This window comes from Mobula hypostoma, chromosome 5, assembly GCF_963921235.1.
Source record: "Mobula hypostoma chromosome 5, sMobHyp1.1, whole genome shotgun sequence".
NCBI classification, from domain to species: Eukaryota; Metazoa; Chordata; class Chondrichthyes; order Myliobatiformes; family Myliobatidae; genus Mobula; species Mobula hypostoma.
The window spans coordinates 12,358,668-12,381,576 of record NC_086101.1 but is presented as its reverse complement, the minus strand read 5'-3'; the positions used below and the strand labels follow the sequence as shown (position 1 = coordinate 12,381,576).

Below are 22,909 nucleotides of genomic sequence, written 5' to 3'. Positions count from 1 at the left end.
AGTTTTAGTCTTGGTTTGTCCTGTGTTTCTGTGATATCTTTCTGGAGGAACATTGTATCATTTTTAATGCATGCATTTCTAAATGACAATAAACGAGGACTGAGTGTCCTCATAACCTAATCTAAAAACTCATCTTGTTGACCACCAAAACCTAGCCTTGCCAGCAGTGAGGGGAGCCCTCTCAGTCAGAACCCTCCTGTATGCCCGTAATATCATCTCCACAACCCCCTGCCCGTGGGAGGACTGCAGTGGAGATGAATCAGTAACCCACCTCTTTTCACACTGTGGGTTCACAGAGAAGATGAAAGGGCTTCTGTCAGGTTTCATCCCCGGCAGGCAGCTGCGTTGTAGACAACCCTCTGATCTGCAGGCCGCTCCCAGGGACGCACACGGAGACAAACATCAAGCTGACAGATCATCAGCTCGGCGAAAAAATTCTCTTGGTCATTCTGAAACGGTGGTATCCCCGTGGAAGAATTCTGCCAACTGGCACATTCCAGGCTGCAGGAGTATGTGCCGAGGGTCGCACTGAAGCCACCTGAGAGGAAGGACCACGGTTTAGGGAGTGGCTGGGGGGTGGGGAGAAGCCCCTCAATTGCGGTTGTATTGCCTGAAATGAACCCCCAGGGTGCCACAAGAGGAGCAGAATTATTTTACACTGTGTACAAAGGATTGACAATGTCTGTAAAGAATGCAGAGTTATTGAATGGTTTATTCTTGTAAATAATTTTGTGAATAACGTATATTTTGCTAATAAAAAACTTATCTAGTAGGGTTTCAGCCCAAAACATCTACTGTACTCTTTTCTGTAGAGGCTGCCTGGCCTGCTGAGTTCCTCCAACAATCTGTGTGTGTTGTTCATCCAGCTGACTGTAATTTTGCCCCATCAACAGCTTCCCCTCACTGCACAATGCCTCTGTTTGCAAACCAGCTACCTGATCTTCAGCATATTATTCATCTTTCCTACGATATTTCTTGCATGGAAATAGACGCAGCTCAGGACACTAGTCTCACCATGCTCAACCACTTGATTCCTAACTGTGGCTCACCAACAACTGCCTCCACAAACTCTGCACTAACTGTTCTAGCACTTTGGATCCCATCCCCTACAACTCTAGTTTAAACCCTGTGCAGCATTATCAAACCTTCCAAATAGGATATTAGTCCCCCTCCAGTTCAGGTGCAAACTATCCCTTCTGTACAGGTCCCATCTCCCCTGGAAGAGAGCCTAATGATCCAAAAATGTTATGCCCTACCTCCTACACCAACTCCTGAGCCACATATTAAATTGTATAATCTTCCTAGTTCTGGCCTCACCAGCACGTGGCACGGGTGGCAATCCTGAGATCAGAACCCTGAAGGCCCTGCTCTTTAACTTAGCACCACACTCCCTTCGCAGAACCTCGTCATTGGACCTAGCCATGTCATTGGTACCTAACACGGACCACAACTTCTGGCTGTTCACCCTCCCACTTAATGTCGAGGACTGAATCTGAGATACAGTATCCCGGACTTTGGCTCCCAAGAGGCACACACCATCCAGGATCCCGTCAGGGACCCGACTACTGTTAGGTCACCCCGATGGCATCCAAAATGATATACCTATTGTTGAGGGGGAATGACCACAGGGGTACTCTGCTCTGTTAAGTGTCTGTCTGTCTGTATCTTGTTTTACGGCGGTTGGCATCCAGTTTAATGGTGCATTACCGCCACCCTCTGCTCCAGAATGTGTACTAGACATACATTCTAAAGCCCTTTACCCAATCGTGCACGGGCACACACACACACACACAAACCTACACTTCACCCTCCCATCTTTGACCATCCTAGTTTATTCGTCATATTCTATAAAAAACCCCTGTACCCCTTAAAAACGCTAAAAATACCCGGACTTGTGCTCTCTCACCCATGCCCAGCAACCCTTTTAATGTGAATTCCTGCATCCCCAACTCCCTTAATTTATTTCTCATCATCTCTCTCTGTATCCCATACTTCCTGCAACACAAAACTACATGGTCTACTGACTCCTCTTCCTGACATTCCTCACACAATCCTGTCTGCTCTGTTAAGTGCTCAAGGAGATCTGGGTTTTTTTCCGAGAATGCTGTAACGGTCTTTTGGAGGTCACCTGATGTGATTTTCCCGCCGATGTGAGGTCACGTGATGACATGCCCCCGGTGACTATATAAGGGTCGACGCAGTAGGATTTTGAGTTTGTAGATTTTCGGGTTGAGTGAGTTGTGCCTCCGTTTCTGTTGCGTTTGTTTTTGTGACGCAGTTTCATTTTTAAAACGGTTGTACGTTCTGTTCAAAGATTCCATATTACTTGGACTGGGAATTTGTGGCTGGAAGTGCCAATTTACTCAATTCCGACAGTTTTGAAGGGAGAGTAAAGAATTCGTCGAAGTGAAGGAGCGAGAGAAGTCGGCATCGTTTGGCAGTTTGATGAAGGATCGACCTTATTGAGTTTTCGTTGAAGAGAAGCTGCATTGAGATAACTCTTGTAAAAGCGCAATGAGTTCATGCAAAAAGGCTCTCTCTCTAAAAGGAATTTAAGGTCAGTTGATTTAAACTGTTTATTTTCGGTTAATTCCACATCCCATTCCCATTCTGACATGTCTATCCACGGCCTCCTCTACTGTAAAGATGAAGCCACACTCAGGTTGGAGGAACAACACCTTATATTCCGTCTCGGTAGCCTCCAACCTGATGGTATGAACATTGACTTCTCTAACTTCCGCTAATGCCCCACCTCCCCCGTACCCATCTGTTATTTATTTTTATACACACATTCTTTCTCTCACTCTCCTTTTTCTCCCTCTGTCCCTCTGAATATACCCGTTGCCCATCCTCTGGGGTCCCCCCCCCTTGTCTTTCTTCCCGGACCTCCTGTCCCATGACCCTCTCGTATCCCTTTTGCCTATCACCTGTCCAGCTCTTGGCTCCATCTCTCCCTGTCCTGTCTAATATCATTTCGGATCTCCCCCTCCCTCTCCAACTTCCAAATCCCTTACTCAGTCTTCCTTCAGTTAGTCCTGACGAAGGGTCTCGGCCTGAAACGTCGACTGTACCTCTTCCTAGAGATGCTGCCTGGCCTGCTGCGTTCACCAGCAACTTTGATGTGTTGTTTATTTTCGGCATCGGGAATCCTGTGGACGGAACCAGAAATAAAGGTGTGTCGGCGAAGAAATAGTTCTCCAGAGAAGTCTCCCAATTGAACGTGTAAATCCTGTTGGACTTTGGAAGTTATCGCTTTAAGAACTGTTTTCAGCATTTAACGCTTTAAGAACCAGAGCTGAGTGGCGAGCTGGTGAACAACTGAGTACCTGTTACTCTCCGGTTAAAGTTTTCCTTTTTTTTTCTCTTATCGTTTATACGTGTTTAATAAATGTTCGGTTGTTTTTATAAAACCTGTCTCGATTAATATTCATTGCCGGTTACGTAAAACTCTTTAACCCCTTCCCGTTACCCAGTTTTCAGGCTGCAGAATGATGTCGAAATCATACTGTTCCATCTCCAAGTCCTCAACGCGGATTGATGGGATCTGTAGCTGTATTATGCACGTCTTGGTGTACCGGGTCCTATCGACGGCTGTACAGCAGCCAACTTCCCCTACCTGGCAAATTCCAGTTTCTGTTTTTAGATTAGAAATCAGGGGAGAGCGCGAACGCAGTCCCCCACTACCACAAATTTTGCAGTCGAGTATCCCGCATTTGGGGACATCGCAGGCGTCAGCACACCCGAAGTGCAATGGGATAGCCTCGTCCTGGGAGAACCGCCTTAATGATCACGGTCTCTCCCCTGCCAGGTAAGTATGCTTTTTCTTCTCTGCCATCCGCATGCATGCTTAACCCACACCCCTCAATAATCAGGCGAACAAATGTTTTAAAGATCTATTTCCTACTATTCCACGTGCTCCTCCTAGAATACCGTTACCACAAATGCCGCAAATCTAGATTATTTGATTAGCTGCTGTAGTTTACTGGTGAGAAATCCCAGACCTTAATCTGCATGTTTTCCAAAAAAGGAAATGTGCGCCACGATTGGTTTTCAGCGACTGGTCGTTGCCGAACCCGACCGCACGGTGTCAGTGTTTTCCTTGAGGAAATGCAGGGAGCTGCCTGAGGCCCACAGGGTGAATGAAAAGGCGGCCCCATCCCCGGCCCCGCAGACCGGGATTGCGCTGGAAAGGGTGCAGGCGAGATTAGCCAGGATGTTGCTGGGGGGGTTAGCGTTCTGAGGGATAGGACAGCACACCTGCAGGCCTTTCGGGGGCCAAAACAATGTTATGTCGAATTAAACTAAATCTGAAAGGTGAAGGGAAGATTCAGCAGGGTGCTTCTCTTATTTCATCAAATTCTAATATGAGGAATCTGCAGATGCTGGAAATTCAAGCATCTGACGAAGGGTCTTGGCCCGAAGCGTCGACTGTACCTCTCCCTAGAGATGCTGCCTAGCCTGCTACGTTCACCAGCAACTTTGATGTGTGTTGCTTATAAAATTCTATCTAGTTTTTGGTCCACCCTCCGACATCCCAGAGCTGGGATGTGTTGGGTTTGTTTTCCTTGCGGAGCAGAAATGGGAGAGAGGGATACAGGGAAAATGGACAGTGAGAACTTTTTCCCTGTGACGAAGCGATCTCAAACCGGAGGGCCTTGGTTTGGGTGGGTGAACGTTTCCCAATCTTTTTTGTGTTACACCACCTTGGCTCCCAGACTTTGCCCCAGCATCCCCGCTCACTTTCTGGCCATTACATAAACATTATAAAGAAGTTTGATTTATGATGCACAGTAAAAGAAAATAGGAACTTCAAATTCAAAGCAGCAACAAATAATGGCAAAAAAATTCAAATCTATTAAACTTGTAAATAAAGTTATTTATTTATTTAAATACAATCTGTGATTGTAGAGTGTACATTCATCCAACTGTTCACTACTTCATTGTGTGTTTTTTAATGAGATGGGCGGGTTGTACTATCAATTTCTCAACAGCATACTGAAGGAGTCTCAGATCCTCACATTCAGTAATTTGCCGTCTGTTTCATTGCTTTGAAAGAAGTTGGGTGGGTACATTGAAACCATGCTCCATTAAGTAATATTTCAGCTTGACATCGGCGGTTGTGAAGTTGTTGGGGTTGATTGTCAAGGATGAGGTTACAGAGTACCTAGAGTCATATGACAAGATAGGCAGAACTCAGCATGGTTTCCTTAAAGGAAAATCCTGCCTGACAAACCTATTACAATTTTTTGAGGAAATTACCAGTAGGCTAGTCAAGGGAGATGCAGTGGATGTTGTATATTTGGATTTTCAGAAGGCCTTTGACAAGGTGCCACACATGAGGCTACTTAACAAGATAAGAGCCCATGGAATTATGGCAAAGTTACATACGTGGATAGAGTGTTGGCTGATTGGCAGGAAACAGAGTGGGAATAAAGGGATCCTATTCTGGTTGGCTGCCGGTTACCAGTGGTGTTCCGCAGGGATCAGTGTTGGGGCTGCTTTTTACATTGTACATCAACGATTTGGATTATGGAATAGATGGCTTTGTGGCTAAGTTTGCTGATGATACGAAGATAGGTGGAGGGGCTGGTAGTGCTGAGGAAACGGAGAGTCTGCAGAGAGATTTGGATAGATTGGAAGAATGGGCAGAGAAGTGGCAAATGAAGTACAATGTTGGAAAGTGTATGGTTATGCACTTTGGCAGAAATAAATGGGCAGACTATTATTTAAATAGGGAAGTTCTGAGGTGCAACGGGATTTGAGAGTCATGCAGGATACCCTTAAGGTTAACCTCCAGGTTGAGTCGGTGGTGAAGAATGTTGGCATTCATTACTAGAGGAATGGAGTATTGGAGCAGGGATGTGACGTTGAGGCTCTATAAGGCGCTGGTGAGACCTCACTTGGAGTACTGTGGTCTCCTTATTTAAGAAAGGATGTGCTGACGTTGGAGAGGGTACAGAGAAGATTCACTGGAATGATTCAGGGAATGAGAGGGTTAACAGGTGAGGAACATTTGTCTACTCTTGGACTGTATTCCTTGGAGTTTAGAAGAATGAGGGCAGACCTCTTAGAAACATTTCTAATGTTAAAAGGCATGGACAGAGTGGATGTGGCAAAGTTGTTTCCCATGATGGGGGAGTCTAGTACGAGAGGGCATGACTTGAGGATTGAAGGGAGCCCATTCAGAACAGAGATGTGAAGAAAGATTTTCGCCAGAGAGTGAATTTTTTGCCACGGGCAGCAGAGGAGGCCAAGTCATTGGGTGTATTTAAAGCAGAGATTGATAGGTATCTGAGTAGCCAGGGCATCAAAGGTTATGGTGAGAAGGCGGGGGAGTGGGACTAAATGGGAGAATGGATCAGCTCATGATAAAATGGTGGAGCAGACGATGGGCCGAATGGCTGACTTCTGCTCACTCCTTTGTCTTACAGTCTTAAATGCAATAAGGAACATATTGACCTTTTTCCACAGTGCAGGATAGCGTTCAGAGATTCTTTCTGCAACCAAAATTCTTGATATGGTTTTTTGAACCCCGGCTTCAGCTCAGTCATTATTAGTGTGGTCAGCTCTTCCTCCATCCTTCCTGTTAATTACTCATTACACCTACCGTACTACCATCTAGAAGGCCAGGAACTACAGATACCTGGGAATACCACCACTTGGAGATTCCCCTCCAAGTCACTAGGAAACATATCGCTGTTCCTTCATTGTCACTGGGTTAAAATCATGGAATTCCTTCCCTAATAGCACAGTGGGTGTACCCGCACCTCACGGACTGCAGTGGTTTAAGAAGGCAGCTCACACCACCTTGTCAAGGGCAACTAGGGATGGGCAATAAATGCTGGTTTATCCAATGATGCCCACATCCCATAAATGAATAATTTTTTTTTACAACAGGTATTCTGGAATGGATTTATTACCCAGTCTGGAATTTGGATGAACAGAAGATGCTGAAATCTCTCTAAAGTATCAATGCAGCTCACCCTGGTGGACGCAGTGTACCTGAAAATCACCATCTGATGTGCTTTCTTTCTCTTCCAACTCAGAGGTTTGGAAATTGGGAAGGTCGCAACAGCCTGTGTTGTTTTATGTTATTGAGATACAGTGCAGAATAAGCCCTTCCAGTCCTTCGAACCGTGTCACCCAGTAACTCCCCATTTAACATTAGCTGACTCATGGGACAATTTACAACGACCATTACAACTGTGGACTGCAGTAGGAAACTGGAGCCAAACAACAAACCCACAAACTTACAAACTCCTTACAGGCAGTGGCAGGAATTGAACCCAGGTCGCCTGTACTGTATGGCGCCGTGCTCATCACTACACTACCCTGCCGCAGACTTAAATGGGGTTAACTTGGAAGGAAATGTGGAGATGGCTGTTTTGACTTTGATAAGATTCAAAATCTGAATCAATTTAATATCACTGGCATATGTCGTGAAATTTGTTAACTTCACATCATTTCCTTGCAAATGAAGGCTGATTTCATTAAACTTTGTGAATAATTCTAACAAATAAGTGCTGTTCTTTATAATATTCTTCAGTTGATTACTGAATGAAGCATTTGAGTTTTCAAGGAACTTAAATAATAGTTTCAAAAATGTATAGAAGTGTCTCAGCTTCCGTTTGAGAGCCATCTGACCTGTGAGCAAGGGCAAGTGTTCAAACTGTCCATCATTCTTCATAGAAAGCTCTCACTGTGTCATTAGAGTATGGGAATCATACTAGCTAACACCATGGGTTCTGGCCGCAAACGTCCTCCGATCTTTTCCACGGATGCTGCCTGACCTGCTGCGTTCCTCCAGTGTGTTGTGAGTGTTGCTTTGACCCCAGCATCTGCAGATTATTTTGTGTGTACAACAGTAGTGAATGGTAATAATGAGTAGGCCATGCCCAGAAATAAGACAATCTCTTCAGTCCTTCTCGCTCTGTAATATGGAAATCGGCTTAGGGGATCAGTGAGTGAGACACAAGACACTGACGACGAATATGGATGTTAATGATTTATTTACAAACAGTACAAGATTCGATCAAACATCCAAGTTCCCCCCAAGTTACACAAACGACAAAACTAACTATTTAGCAGTCAGATACATAGCAAAGGGTGAGCATAGGCCTTCGAAGTCTGGAGCGTGCTTTCCCAAGGGCTCTCCAGCACTGGTCACTGCCTCAATGTGATGAGCCCCTAGTGACAAGAGGAGAGAGTCCGAGCCTCCCGCACACGCTGTCCTTACACCCCTGAGGTGCCTGAAAATCGGACACTACTGCTGTGGCACACGAGGGGAAAGAGGCCAATCGATGACAGGCATGATGGAAGCGGCTTTCAGCTGACAATAACCCCCCGATTTGATCTCCACATTTCCAGGGTGTGTCTCACTCACCTCCATGATGGATGGTCTCCAGGGTTCCTGCTGTTTCTATGCCCGAGACCCTTCCCATTCTTATCCTTGTTCTATCAGCTGGAATTTGCTGTGTTTGTTTTGTTGGCTCAGGATTATCTGACTGGCCTGTGTCAGATCTGCTCCAAGGCTATAAGGAGCATTACTCTTTATCCTTCTCCATAGATGCTGCCTGACCTGCTGAGTTCCTCCAGTGCTCTGTGTGTATTACACTGCTCCCCCCAAATTTGCACTTTCTTTGTTCTCCTGAGACAGAGCAGTTTGAACTGGTTTAGCATATCAGCCAAATACTGGTCTTGGGCAACTTCAGGTCCCGTTCTTATGGTGGACGTTTGTCGATTTAAAAAAAAAATCAGGAATCATTATCCCTTTAGGACAGTACTGAGAAGAGCACCTCCCGAACTCATGCAAAAAGCAACCTTTACAGTGAACAGCTGATAATTTGTCAGGTTTGATTACAGAGATATCTCAAATAAATTTTTTAAAACGTGTAGGGCCAGACTCGATATAACTCAATGAATTAGACTGACCTTCCCCGGACTAAGATGTTGTGGCAATGGTATATTTAAAAAAAAGGTTAAATTTAATTTAAAATCAAAGTACCTGCAGTATATCAAGTTCAAGTCTGTTGTCATCTTACTGTACATATATACAAAGAAATGAAACAATGTTCTTCTGGACTAGGGTGCACCCACAAAAATATATCTCACACAGCACATACCACAAAATAGTACCACAAATAGGTTAATAAAATACAGAGCAACACACACAAAAGGCCAGAGAGACTCAGTAGGTCAGGCAGCATCTATGGGAAGAATAAATGGTCACGGTTTTGGTCTGAGATCATTCTTCAGGGCTGATATCAGCTCTAGCTATCACCCTTTCCAAAGCAATCCTTTAAATAAATAAATAAATAAATAATACAGACAACATGAGGTGCAGAATCTTTGAGGGTGAGTCTGGAGGTTATGGAATCAGTTCTGAGAACTGGTGGTGATGAGTTGGTGGCATAACTACGTGGTGAAGTATGGATGGAAAGTTCTCGTTGAATGGTAATGTTGAACTTCATACACATTTGCACAGAGTCTACAGAGATAGTTGCTTCAGTAGAAGAGAGATCGAGTCAACCAGCAGGGCTGTAGCTGAGGCAGCAGAGACAGGATCAGCATGGGTGTGGACCAAGTACGTCCAGAGGGGCAGATAGTCAGACAGCGTATCTATCTTTTGCAAACCCTTCTGTAGTTGCATAGACACCTGAAGAGCAGACTATCTGTTGGATTCTAATAGAGGCAGATGCCAAGTTTTTAAGCTCACCAGTGGGAAGTGGTGCTTTAGCACTGCTGGCCCACCACCTGGAGGGAGTCTTGATCATAAGCGGGCCAAACTCCTGAAGACAGGTGGCAGATCAACTGATGACCCCACTGGTGATAGCACAGGACAGTTAACATCTTAGTCCACGTGTACTTTCAATTCTAGAGCCATAGAAAAGTACAGCACAGAAACAGGCCTTTGACCCATCTAGTCTGAGCCAGACTATTTAAACTGCGCACCTAGCCCTGCGTACCCCAGTCCTGATGAAGGGTCTCGGCCCTCTAACACCTTGTTAAGTCACCGGTCAGACTGGGCTTCTTGTCGAATGGCCCGCTTGACAGGAGGAAACATGTGATTGGCTGGGCAGGTGACTGAGCCCCCAATCAAGACAGAGCTATGGGCGGAATTTGTGAAGATGATTGGCTAAAGGTCTCGTCATTGCTGTTAGGCTCGTGAACCTGTGTTGTTACGTGATTGGAGCTTGCAGCACACCCTTCTCCTATCATTGACGGTCCCGGTGCCACCTGTCTCATGATTGGCTGCGCGGAAGGCCGTGGGGCGTTGTCACACTGCGATTGGCCGCTGTTGCAGATTCTCGAGGTTGTTGCGAAGATGGCTGCGTCGGTGGACGGCGTCTCGCAGCTGGTCTCGGACGTGACCTGCTCTCTGTGCCAGGCTATCTTCGTCGATCCCGTGGAGCTGGAATGCCAGCATTACTTCTGCCGGTAATTCCTGGGGGAGGTGGGCCCGGGACGAGGAATGTTGGGGGAGTTGGTGCGATGCAAGATCTGGGGCGAGCGAGGGAGGTCAGCGTCTGAAGGGGCTGGACGGGAAGATCTGGAAAGGGGGCCAGAGAGACCAGTGTTTGAGATGGGGTGGTGTGGAAGGGGAGAGACTGATACCGGTGGGGGTTAGGAATGGAGAAACTAGGGACTGAGGTAGTGGGGAGTGGTGATGGGGGGTGGGGTGCTGGGCCGTGAAAGGGGCGTGTTCTTGGGGAAAGATTAGTGTAGAGTGCCTCAGGGCTGGGATGGTGAGAAGAAAGCAGAGTCCAGGGGCTAGAGTGAGGAGAGCGGAGGATGGAGTGACTGTCTCTGCGGAAATGAGAAGCAGGTTAATTGGTTTGTTATTGTCGTCTCTACTGAGACACTGTGAAAAAGTTATGTTTGCTCACCATCCAGACAGATCAGTTCATACTTATGTATGAACATCGGAGTGGTATTAAAGAAAAGAGTAGAATGTTAAGAGGATTCGAGTACAGGAGCAGGGAGGTACTACTGCAGTTGTACAAGGCCTTGGTGAGACCACACCTGGAGTATTGTGTGCAGTTTTGGTCCCCTAATCTGAGGAAAGACATTCTTGCCATAGAGGGAGTACAAAGAAGGTTCACCAGATTGATTCCTGGGATGGCAGGACTTTGATATGATGAAAGACTGGATCGACTAGGCTTATACTCTCTGGAATTTAGAAGATTGAGGGGTGATCTGATTGAAACGTATAAAATCCTAAAGGGATTGGACAGGCTAGATGCAGGAAGATTGTTCCCGATGTTGGGGAAGTCCAGAGCGAGGGGTCACAGTTTGAGGATAAAGGGGAAGCCTTTTAGGACCGAGATTAGGAAGAACTTCTTCACACAGAGTGGTGAATCTGTGGAATTCTCTGCCACAGCAAACAGTTGAGGCCAGTTCATTGGTTATATTTAAGAGGGAGTTAGATGTGGCCCTTGTGGCTAAAGGGATCAGGGGGTATGGAGGGAAGGCTGGTACAGGGTTCTGAGTTGGATGATCAGCCATGATCATACTGAATGCCGGTGCAGGCTCGAAGGGCCGAATGGCCTACTCCTGCACCTATTTTCTATGTTTCTATGTGTTGTTACCGTTGCAACGAAAGTGCAGTACAGCTGGAGAAGTAAAGTGCAAAGGTTGTGAAGAACATTGAGGTGACGTCTGTCCAAGAGTCTCAGAGCAGCAAGACCGAAGCTGTCCCCGAACCTGATGATACATGTTCTTGGTCTTGTGGATCTTCTCCCCGACTCCCAGTGGGTGGAAGAGAGAACGACCAGGGTTGGAAGAGTCATCGATTACGCCGGCAGCATTTTCCTAGTGTAAATAATGGAGTTAGTGGAAGGGAGGGGGGTGTTGTGTGATGGGCTAGGCAGCATTCATAACTGTCTGCAATTTCCGCAGAACAGTTACCATCCTAAGCTGTGGTGAATCCAGGCAGGATGCTTTCTGTGGTTGCATGTGGTACAGAGAGCGATCGGACCACGTCGCAGGGCCGGGGTTGCAGAAGGGGATTTGGAGTCAGGATGGGGTGGAGAATGCAGAGAGAACTGAGTGCTGTGGGTGGGGACAGGTGGTCTGCGGTGGAGGTAATGTGAGACTAGAGGCTGGGCAGTGAGTGGGTGTGGGTGTAGGGGTATTGGAAGATAGCACAGGGTGGAGCCATCAGAGGAGAGATGGGGTTGCCAGAAGTGAGACTACGGCTAGAAAAGTGTTTTAGAGAGGGAGAAGCTCTGGGTTGATGGAATTATTAAGGACCACTGGTAGGTCAGAGGCTTAAAGGAAGTAGAGAGAGGAAGATTGGAGGTTCCATGATTAGAGGAGGATAGACATATCACAGGCTGAGCTTGGGGGATTTTAACAGGTTTGTTTAGGGGCAATATCATCAAAGTTCAGAGTAAGTTTTACTATCAGCACATATGATCCTGAGATTCTTTTTTGTGCAGCTATACTGAGCAAATCCATAGAATAGTATCTGTAAACAGGGTTAGTGAACGATCACGTGGAGCATAGACGACGACAAATTGTGCACATGCAAATATAAATAAATAGCGTGAAATAACAAGATAAAGAGTCCTTAAAGTGAGATCATTGGTTGTGGCAACATCTCAGTAGCTGAGTGTAGTTGTCCTCTTGTTTAAGAGCCTGATGGTTGAGGGGTAGTAACTGTTCTTGAACATGGTGGTGCGACCTGCACCTTCTACCTGATGGTAGCAGCAAGAAAAGAGCCTGGCCTGGGTGGTGAGGATCTTTGATGATGGATGGAGAGTATCTGCAGGTTGTTGGGTTATTACAGATTACATAGAATAGTACAGCACAGTACAGGCCCTTCAGCCCACAATGTTGTGCCGACCCAATTTGCGAGGGGTTTTGTAGCAGTTTTGGGTGAAGTTATTGTGCTAGATCTAGATTTATCACTAGCTTTGCAAAAGCCACAATTTTGTTGATCTGTGATAAGTTTGAGGGGAAATTCGGATGTTTGGATGAAGTATTTTCAAGGCATAATTGGAGGAGGGAGTGATTTCAGATCCGAATTCCAACTGAGCAACTTGGGAAATTCAGCAAATAGATTTTAGATTTGCACTAGGAAATGACCGTTGGAGGTCCCATTTTATTGCAGAATAAAAAGTCTTGTTTTTGTATCTTCCCTTTCGTAACATCAGGGTACCCCTTTACGTCTTATGAGAGTAGTACAGATTAGGGCTGGTGTGTTGTGTGTGTGCTCTGTTGGTGCTGGAGGTGTGGTGACGCTTTGCGCAATCCTTGCTAATTTGCTTTGATGCAAATGACACATTTCACTGTACGTTTCAATGTACACATGGCAATCTTTTTTTCTGGCTTCTTTCCCCTCCCCCCCTTCCTTTCCAGTCCCGATGAAGGGTCTTGGCCCAAAATGTCGACTCTTGTCCTCCTTGGATGCTGCCTGCCCTGCTGAGTTCCCCCAGCATTTTGTGTTCAGTGCTCTGCAGAATCTCTTCAGTTTAATCTTTTACCTTATCTCAATTCTGTGTCCGCAGGGAATGCATCACCAGACACTGGGAAGAGCAGGGTAAGCACATCTGTGCCCTGTGCTGGGACATCTCGCTTGAGGGCATCTTGAGGAGAAACCGCAAGCTCTCGAACATCGTGGCGACGATCTGCCGGGAGCAGGCGCGGCTGGAGGAGACTGTCCCGCCTCACCACCGCTGCCCGGAGCACCGGAAGAAAATGGAACGCTTCTGCGTCACAGACTGCGAGGTGATTTGCCTGGACTGCCGCGATTCAAGGAAGCACTTGCACCACGATGTCCTCAATGTGCAAGAGGCTGCTGAGGAGTTCAAGGTACGGGGAGTCCTCGTCCTACCTCTGTCTCCTTCCTGGCCGTTAATGCTCTCATTGCTCTTGCCAACGGTGAATCCTTAATCAGACAGATTTTTTAAAGTTTAGAAACACAGCACAGAACAGGCCCTGGTGACCCAATAAGCCACTCCCCCAGCAACCGAGCTGTTTAACACTAGCCTAATCACAGGACAGTCTACAATGATCGAGTAACCGGTGTGTCTTTGGACTGTGGGAGGAAACTGGAGCACCCAGAGGAAACCCACACAGTCGTGGAGAGAACATACAAACTCCTTACAGATGGCTCCGGATTGAATTCCAAACTCTGACATCCCAAGCTGCACTGCTACGCTGTCCGAGCTCGCACACCCCTTCTTCCCCCCCCTCCACACAACCCCACCCCCAGGACTACAGGATGTAGGCTGAGGGGAGAGATTTAACGGGAACCTGGGGGGCAACTTTTCACCCAGGGATGGAATGAGCTAGCAGAGAAAGTTAGTTGAGACCAGTACAATGACTGCATTTTTAGGAAAACGCTTGGACAGGTACATGGATAGGAAAGGATTCGAGTCGGGTTCCCAGACTTGGGGTCCAGGGACACTTTGCACGACGGTATTGGTCCATGGCATAATCATGAGAGGGATATGGGCCAAACTCGGACCAATTAGAATACACATCTCAATTGGGGTGTGTCAAGGAGCCTGCTTCTTTTACTGCGTGACTTCCTTCTTCCCTCTTGCACCCGAATGATGGAATGAAATTCTTTCTTTTATTATTTTCTAAGCTGATGTTGTAAGGAGGGAGTTGATCGGCAAGATTTATTCTCACCTGGGCGTAGGATGCTGAGGGGTGACCTTGTAGTGGTTTATAAGATCATGAGGAGCATAGATAGGAGAGTGATAGTCTGTCCTTTTCCCCAAGACACAAGTTGAAAGTGTGAAGGGGAAAATTGACAAGGAATCTAAGGGGTAAGTTTTCCCCACAGAGGGTGATGCTATCATGGCAGGAACTGCTATTACATTTCGAAGATTCACTTTATATCAAAGTATACAACTCTGAGATTCTTCTCCAAATAGCCACGAAAACTGAGGCGGGGGGGGGAATGGCAACACAATCACCAACTCCCCCCTCCCCTAGCCGAAACGCATCAAGAACATAGACTCCCAAATACCCCTCTCCCCACACACAAAAACAAACAAAAACACAAGAGCATTGACCTCTTAAACCCCCTCACCCCGCATGAAACGCAGAAAGGACATTGGCCCCCAAATCCCCCTCTCTTCACTAAATAAAACGAGAAAGAACGGGCGAAAATACAGAATACCAGGAGTAATTGATAAATTCGTGGCCTAAGGTAAAAGGAGTCAATTTTAGAAAACCTAGCACATTAATTTTTCCTACATTTACACACTTAGTCCAGTGGTCGTGGAGCATACGGATCCCTTCTTTGTAGAAGTCAGCGTCTTGGACCTCCAGGAGTGGTCCACAGCAGGGGATGATTGATAAGTTCATGGCCTAAGGTAGAAGGAGATCAGTTATTAGATTATGAGAACACTCAGTCCTCTTTTTATTGTCATTTAGAAATGCATACATGCATTAAGAAATGACACAATGTTTCTCCGGAGTGATATCACAGAAAACAGGACAAACCAAAGGCTAACATTGACAGAACCACATAATTATAACATATAGTTACAGCAGTGCAAAACAATACCATAATTTGATGAAGAACAAACCATGGGAACGGTAAAAAAAAGTCTCAAAGTCCCCGAGTCGATCGACTCCCAAGTCCCCGATAGCAGGCGGCAAAAGGGGGAAACTCCCTGCCATAAACCTCCAGGCACCGTCAACTTGCTGATGCCTTGGAAGCAACCGACCACAGCCGACACTGAATCCATCCGTCCGAAAACTCCGAGCTTCCGACCAGCCTCTCCAATACAGCCTCCCGAGCGCCATCCTCTACCGAGCGCCTTCGACCTCGCCCCGGCCGCTGAAACAAGCAAAACCGAGGATTCAGGGCCTTCAGCTCCGGAGATTCCAGTTACCACACAGTAGCAGCGGCAGCGAAACGGGCATTTCAGAAATTTTCCAGATGTTCCTCCATGCTCTCACATCTGTCTCCATCAAATCAGAATTGTGTACGGTCCCCTACTTGACAGATAACAGATATTCATCACTGAACTGGCCGAGAGCTGTATAACTCATCTCCTTCTACCTTAGGCCACAAACTTAGCAATCACCCCTGCTATGGACCTCTTCTACAAAGAAGGGATCCGTATGCTCCACGACCGCTGGACTAAGTGTGTACATGTAGGACGGGACTATGTTGACAAATAAATGCGCTAGGTTTTCTAAAATTCACTCCTTCTACCTTAGGCCACGAACTTACCAATCACCCCTCGTATAAAAAAACCAGAAGACGGATTAAAAGTTCACAGTCGGTAGTCTAAATCCACATCCATATCCAAACGTAGCAAAACCTGGGAAACGTCCTCAGCCACAGCTGCCGGCCGTACAGGCTGCCCTGTCTGGTGGCAGAGTGAACCACCGGCAATCAGAAGGCAGGCAGCCAGCGCTCACCCTCCACGTTCGCCTCAATGATTCAGTCTTCCTCATTGCTTTAATCAGTGAAACGGAGCTGAACTAAACATAAACTACAAGGGAAGAACACAAGTAGAGCAAAGAAAGCAAGTCCATTGCAGTGCAAAGTGGTGGTAGTGTTGCTACACTGAGGTAGGGATTATGGTTGTGCCAGTTGGTTCAGTAACTGAACGGTTGAAGGGAAGTAGCTGTTCCTGGACCTGGTGGTGTGGGACTTCAGGCTTCTGTACCTCCTGCAGAAAGTAGCTGTGATACCATGGCATGGCCCAGAGGGTGGGGATTGTTCATGGAAGAATGATGAGGAGGGGAAAGAAAAGGAGTATTTTTCCTTCTCTTTCATGTTGCCACAATTTGAATGCCGAGCTCAAAAGATAAGAGGAAGCGATTCAATTATTTGCGAGTAGTGTAACTTCCTTACTTGCTCCCCACCATCGCGATATTAGCAAAAGAGTGGTGAACAAGCGAGGAAGTTGTACTAACCAGTAAACTTTTTCCTAAAGTAGGGAATGGGTGCGACTAACTGTGCTGGACAAACAGAAGTTTAATTGTGAATGGGAACCCCAGCCTGTCAGGTGCGTCAGCCCCTACCTCATGTGTTGTGTGTGTGGATAGAGTTTGCCTGTTCTCCCTGTGACTGCACAGGTTTCCCTGGGTATTCTGGTTTCCTTCTCCATCCAAAACGGGGACGGTTTGCTGGTTTAATTAGCCTCGTGCGTTCGTGGTGGTGGGATCTGAAACTTTGTTTTGCATGCCGTCCGTACAGATCATTTCAGAACATCAGGACATTCGGGTTGTACAAGGTGAAAACAATAACAGTGCAGAACAAAGTGCTACAGGGGGAAGTGCAGTGCTGATGGATAATTAGGGTGAAAGGCCATAAACAAGGTAGACTGAGGCCAAGCCTCCAGCTTATCGTACAAGAGGTCCTTTCAATAGCTTTATAACAGCAGAATAGAACTTGTCCTTGTGGAAAACTTCAGTGGAACCAAACAATGAATCCAATGCACTTATTTTATCCACAAACTCAACGCTTTTGACCGAGAGGATTTCTAAGTGCTGGGAGGGTTCCATTCGCCAGGGCTAACCCAGTTCCTTTTTCCAGTGGGAAAGAAAAACACATTTTGTTTGAACACCATGCATCTGCATGCCCTCTAATACACAGTGCCTTAATCCTGTTACTTAGGGACAACTTCAGAAGTCTGTGACTAAACTGCAAGCCATGATTGATAAACGCAAGCTGGCAAAAAGCAAGTATGAAAGTTTGCTGGAGGATATCTCGGTAAGTGACTTTGTCTTGTTTACGTGGAACTCGTGTTGCTCAGAATTCTCTTGAGCATGTTATTGTTTAAAAGCATCTTTGCACCAAAAAAACATGAATTTGGTTGATAACTCCAAGCTAAGTCAAGTTTATTGTCATAGGTGCAGGTATGGTGAGGCGCTGTAAAAGCAAAACCTTGCAACGGTCATAGTCATACTTTATTGATCCCGGGGGAAATTGGTTTTTGTTACAGTTGCACCATAAATAATTGAATAGTAATAAAACCATAAATAGTTAAATAGTAATATGTAAATTATGCCAGGAAACAAGTCCAGGACCAGCCTATTGGCTCAGGGTGTCTGTCCCTCCAAGGGGGGAGTTGTAAAGTTTGATGGCCGCAGGCAGGAATGACTTCCTATGACGCTCTGTGTTGCATCTCGGTGGAATGAGTCTCTGGCTGAATGTACTCCTGTGCCCAACCAGTACATTATGTAGTGGATGGGAGACATTGACCAAGATGGCATGCAACTTAGACAGCATCCTCTTTTCAGACACCACCGTCAGAGAGTCCAGTTCCATCCCCACAACATCACTGGCCTTACGAATGAGATTGTTGATCCTGTTGGTGTCTGCTACCCTCAGCCTGCTGCCCCAGCACACAACAGCAAACATGATAGCACTGGCCACCACAGACTCGTAGAACATCCTCAGCATCGTCCGGCAGATGTTAAAGGACCTCAGTCTCCTCAGGAAATAGAGACTGCTCTGACCCTTCTTGTAGACAGCCTCAGTGTTCTTTGACCTGTCCAGTTTATTGTCAATTCGTATCCCCGGGTATGTAGGTACAGGTAACACACGTGCCTGGGTGTGTAGAAAAAAAAACCTGTGTCAAAGAAGACATTAGTACAAAAAACATAACCAGAGAGGAGACGATGAAAGTACAAGACCTGGTCTGTAGTGCTGCATGTGGAATTCAGTTCAAGGAGCAGCTGGTTCAGGGAAAGTCCGCACAGGCCATCTCATTGAGGCTGCTCACGGATAACACAAGGGATGTGACTTGGTGATGGTCTGTCCTGAACTGGAAGGTTGAGTGACCAGAGACTGGAGAGCAGTCGGTGCTGATGGTGCCATGCTGGTCTTTTGGATGAGCTGTTGAGTTGGGGCCCTATCTCCTTGCTCAGCTGTGATGTAGAAGCAGGCTTACGGGTTTGATGAGTAGGACAGAAGACACTTACTACAAGAAAGCATTTATTTACAATCACTAAAAAAAAATTTGATCAACTATACAAGTTCCTCCAAGTTACACAAACTACAAGGCTGAAGGACATCAAATAGATATTTAGCTAAAAGAGCGTGCAGAGCATACCTTCCGGATGGTTCTGCGAGGCATGCCCTGGGAATCTCTCGCTCGTATTTCTCTTATAACCCCCCTGAGGGGTCTGGAACCGTGGCGCCCAAGCCAATCAATGCGAAAGCACAGCTGCAGTCTATAAACCCACCAATCAACAGCCAGCGTGAAGCGGCTTTCAACTTGCAAATAGGCCACGCACCAACACTACACTCAACTCAGCCTAAAGGTACCAGTCATTCCTGATGAGTTTTAACTTCAACCAGGTGGCTTCACGTTCACTTCCACTGAGGCTGAGCGTAGAACAGTACAACACAGGAACAGCACAATGTCTGCACCAAACATGATGCCATTTTAAATAATCCCATCTCTCTGCAAATGTCTGTATTCCGCCCCCCCACTCCATTCCCTGTCTCTCCATGTTTCTGTCTAAAATGCCTCTTAAACGTTGCTGTCATATTAGCTTCCAGCACCTCCCTCATCAGGTTCTTCCAAGCACCTACCTCTCCCTGAAAAGAAACAAAAGCTTGCAAATCTCCTTTAATTTTTCACACCCTTGCCTCAGATGCATGCCTTCTCGTAATTGGCATTTTGAACCTTGTGAAAAAGACCCTACCCTTTCTGTGCCTCTCATAATTTTATATGCATTTATAAAGTTAACCCCTCATCCTCTGAGAAAACAGTCTGAGTCTGTCAGACCGTTCCTGATAGCTATACACCCGAAGTGCTGGAGGAGGTCGGGCAGTATCCAAGAAAGGGAATAAAGGGTTGATGTTCAAGTTGTAGCCCTTCATCAGGACTGGAGGAAGGGGGCAGAAGCCAGAATAAGATGGGGGAGGGAAGGAGTAAATGCTGGTGGGGGTTAGGTGAGACCAGGTGAGTGGAGGGCTGGGTGGGAGAGGGGGATAAAGTCTGAAAGCTGTGAGGTACTTAAATGGAAAAGATAAAGGGCTGAAGAGGGTGGAATCTAAGCGAGGACAGTGGAACAGGGATGAAAGGGTAGAAGAAGGAGAACGAGGAATGGTAATAGGGTGAGAAGAAAAGAAGGGGTGACAGGGTAAGAAGAATGGGGGGGGTAGAGAGAAATTAATGGAAGTTAGAGAAACTGATGCTCATACCAACAGGGTTGGAGGCTCTCCAGGTGAAATATGAGGTGTTGCTCCTCTAATCTGAATGTGGCCTCGTTGAGGAGGTAGAGACGACTGCAGACAGACGTGCTGGAGTGGGAGCAGGAAGTCAAATTGAAATGGTGGTTGGCCACTGGGAGGTCCTGCCTTTTCGGGTGATCAGAGTTAAGGAAGAATCTGTTCCTGAACCCGACGGTGTGGGAGCAGGCTTTCGCATCTCCTGCCTGGTGAGAGTCGTGAAATGAAGGCAAGGGCCTGGATGGCGGAGACACTCAATGAGAGGTGCCACTGCCCTGAGGCAGCGTCCCCTCCTGATGTGGCCGAGTGGTGGGGGGGAGCTTGCCCGTGAAGGATGAGGCTGTGTCTACTACCCGTGGTAAACCAGCCCCGGGTGCATCACAGGAGCGCCTGCTGCCTTCTGGCACCGAAGGAGTGAGGGACGCAGTAGTACAAGTGTGTCTCGAGCCTTGCTGACCCCGTTGACATCGAACACAGAACAGTACAGCACGTGAACGGACCGCTCAGCCCACAATGCTGTGCCTATCTGATTAAATTAATAATCAAATGGCCACCCTGTGCCTACACAATGTCTCTGTCCTTTTACTCACGTTCATGTGCCTATCGAAGCTTCTCTTGAAAGCCTGTAACATACCTGCCTCTTTCTCTACTCTAGGCAGCACATTCCTGGTGGCAACACACCACTCTGTTTTAAAATTAAACAACTTGCCCCTCACATCTCCTTTAAAATGATCCCCTCACCTTAAATGCATGCCTTCTGTAATTTCAGCCAAGGGGAAAAAGAAACTGACTGTCTGCTCTATGGATGTCAACCTCTCTGACAATCTTTCCTGGGCTCAACATATTGATGTAGTTACAAGGCAGGTACGACAGGGGCTGTATTTCATTGGGGGTTTGAAGACACCTGGTATGTCACCAACGATAATCACGCATTTCTACAGAATCTGGCTAAATTACCTTCTGGTATGGATGGGCCACTGCACAGGATCAAAATAAGCTGCAGGAAGTTGCAAACTCATTCAGCTCCACCGTGGACACTAGCCTCCCCAGTATCCAGTACACCTTCAGAGTGATGCCTCAGAAAGGCAGCATCTGTCATTACGGACCCTCGTCACCCAGGACATGCCCTCTTCTCACTGCTACAGAAGCCCGAAGACACATACTCAACAATCCAGGCACAGCTTCTTCCCCTTGCCATCAGATTTCTGAATGGACATTGAAGCCATGAACCCTATCTCACGACTTTTTTCTCTCTTTTCACACTACTTATTTAACTTTTTAAATTTGTATACTTACTGCAATTTAGTTTTTATCATGTATAATAAATAAGGAGGAGAAGATGGCAGCAGGCGCAGCGCTCCGGTGAAATTATATCGTATCCATTGAACAGGGGCCATGGACAATTCTGATTTGATGAAGACAGACGTGAGAGGCAGAGGAACATCTGAAGAAATTTCTGAAATGCCCAGTTCGCTGCTGTTGTTACCGCGCGATCGAAAATCTCCGGAGGGAAGGCCCCAAAATCCCCAGCTTTGCCTGCTGCTGGCGACCGAGGCTGAGGTCGAAACGTTCAGATAGAGATGGTGCTTGGTACTCGGTGTCGGAGGGCTGAACAGAGCTCGAAGTTTTCGGCCGACTCAGAGTCAGACTGTGGTCAGGCATGGCAGGGAGAGTTTTCTTCCTTCTCCCGTCGGCGTGAGATGTGGGACATTTGAGAGACTTTGAACTTTTTTTTACTGTGCCATGGTCTGTTCTTTATCAAGTTATGGTATTGTTGCACTGTTGTAACTATATGTTACAATTATGTGGTTTTGTTAGTTTTTTCAGTCTTGGTCTGTCCTGTGTTTTGTGATATCACACCGGAGGAAATATTGTATCATTTCTTAATGCATGCATTACTAAATGACAATAAAAGAGGACTGCGTGTCCTCATAATCTAATCTAAATCTATATCTATTGCAAAGTACTACTACTGCATAATAACAAAATTCACAATATATGTGATAGTAATTCTGATTCTATGCCTCTTCTAATCTTCTAAACCTCTATCAGGTCCACATCTCCCCCCCCCCCCCCCCCAGCCTGTGCCGCTCCAGAGAAACCAACCCAAGTTTGTCCATCCTCTGGATTATAGCACATGCCCCCTAATCCTGGTATTAATTTCTGTTTCTACTTGCACCCAGGACATGATGCAGAATGTGATGGAGAGCATCAAGGAGAGCTTCGAGCAGCTTCACAGCTTCCTCTACAAGGAGGAGTCTGCTCTGCTGCAGCAGCTGAAAGCTGAGGTGAACCTGCAGAGCACCCAGCTGCAAGAGAAGATCGATCAGATCCCCAAAGACCTGTCTTCGCTGGACGCCAGCATCAAGGCAGTGCAGAAGGAAATGGGCCTACTGGACAACATTGATTTCCTACTGGTAATTCAGCTTCCATTTTCCCCCTTTTCCTCGTGAAGCTCGGCTGGAAGCTCACCCACCTTTTGCCAGTCACTACTCAAACTCAAACAGAATTACAATTTTCCTCTCAGCTCTCAGCTGGGGGATGCAATTGCCTGGGATCTAATTAAACTCCGTATGCATGTCACCTTGTAAAGCTTCTGGGAGGAAACCTAAAATAAGAGGGCCATTACTAATAACTGCAGTGTGAGGGGAGAAAGCTGTGTGTGCGCGTGCCTTACAATTATCAAGAGGGGAGGGTTAGTTTAATCCAATCCTGGATCAGTCTAACGTGTCCCTCGCAATAATT

At 46.6% G+C, this 22,909-nt stretch overlaps 1 protein-coding gene, 1 long non-coding RNA gene and 1 other non-coding gene across 3 annotated transcripts in view; 2 read left to right on the top strand and 1 right to left on the bottom strand.

The window, feature by feature from the left end:
* The first annotated feature begins 2,215 nt into the window (after window positions 1–2,215).
* LOC134346108 (uncharacterized) lies at window positions 2,216–7,478 on the top strand. Its single transcript, XR_010017831.1, has 3 exons — window positions 2,216–2,557; window positions 3,474–3,808; window positions 6,898–7,478. It is a non-coding gene; the product is annotated as an uncharacterized LOC134346108 (long non-coding RNA).
* Window positions 3,653–3,816, bottom strand: LOC134347396 (U1 spliceosomal RNA). The gene has a single exon (XR_010018147.1). It is a non-coding gene; the product is annotated as a U1 spliceosomal RNA (small nuclear RNA).
* A 2,827-nt stretch (window positions 7,479–10,305) lies between the features above and the next one.
* The window catches only part of LOC134346592 (nuclear factor 7, brain-like), a 29,776-nt gene continuing 17,172 nt past the window's right edge, over window positions 10,306–22,909 (top strand). The window contains exons 1-4 of the mRNA XM_063048030.1: window positions 10,306–10,437; window positions 13,512–13,815; window positions 17,597–17,692; window positions 22,348–22,581. Coding sequence (XP_062904100.1) covers window positions 10,325–10,437; window positions 13,512–13,815; window positions 17,597–17,692; window positions 22,348–22,581 — 747 coding nt within the window. The 5' untranslated portion in view covers window positions 10,306–10,324. The remainder of the gene's footprint in view (window positions 10,438–13,511; window positions 13,816–17,596; window positions 17,693–22,347; window positions 22,582–22,909) is intronic.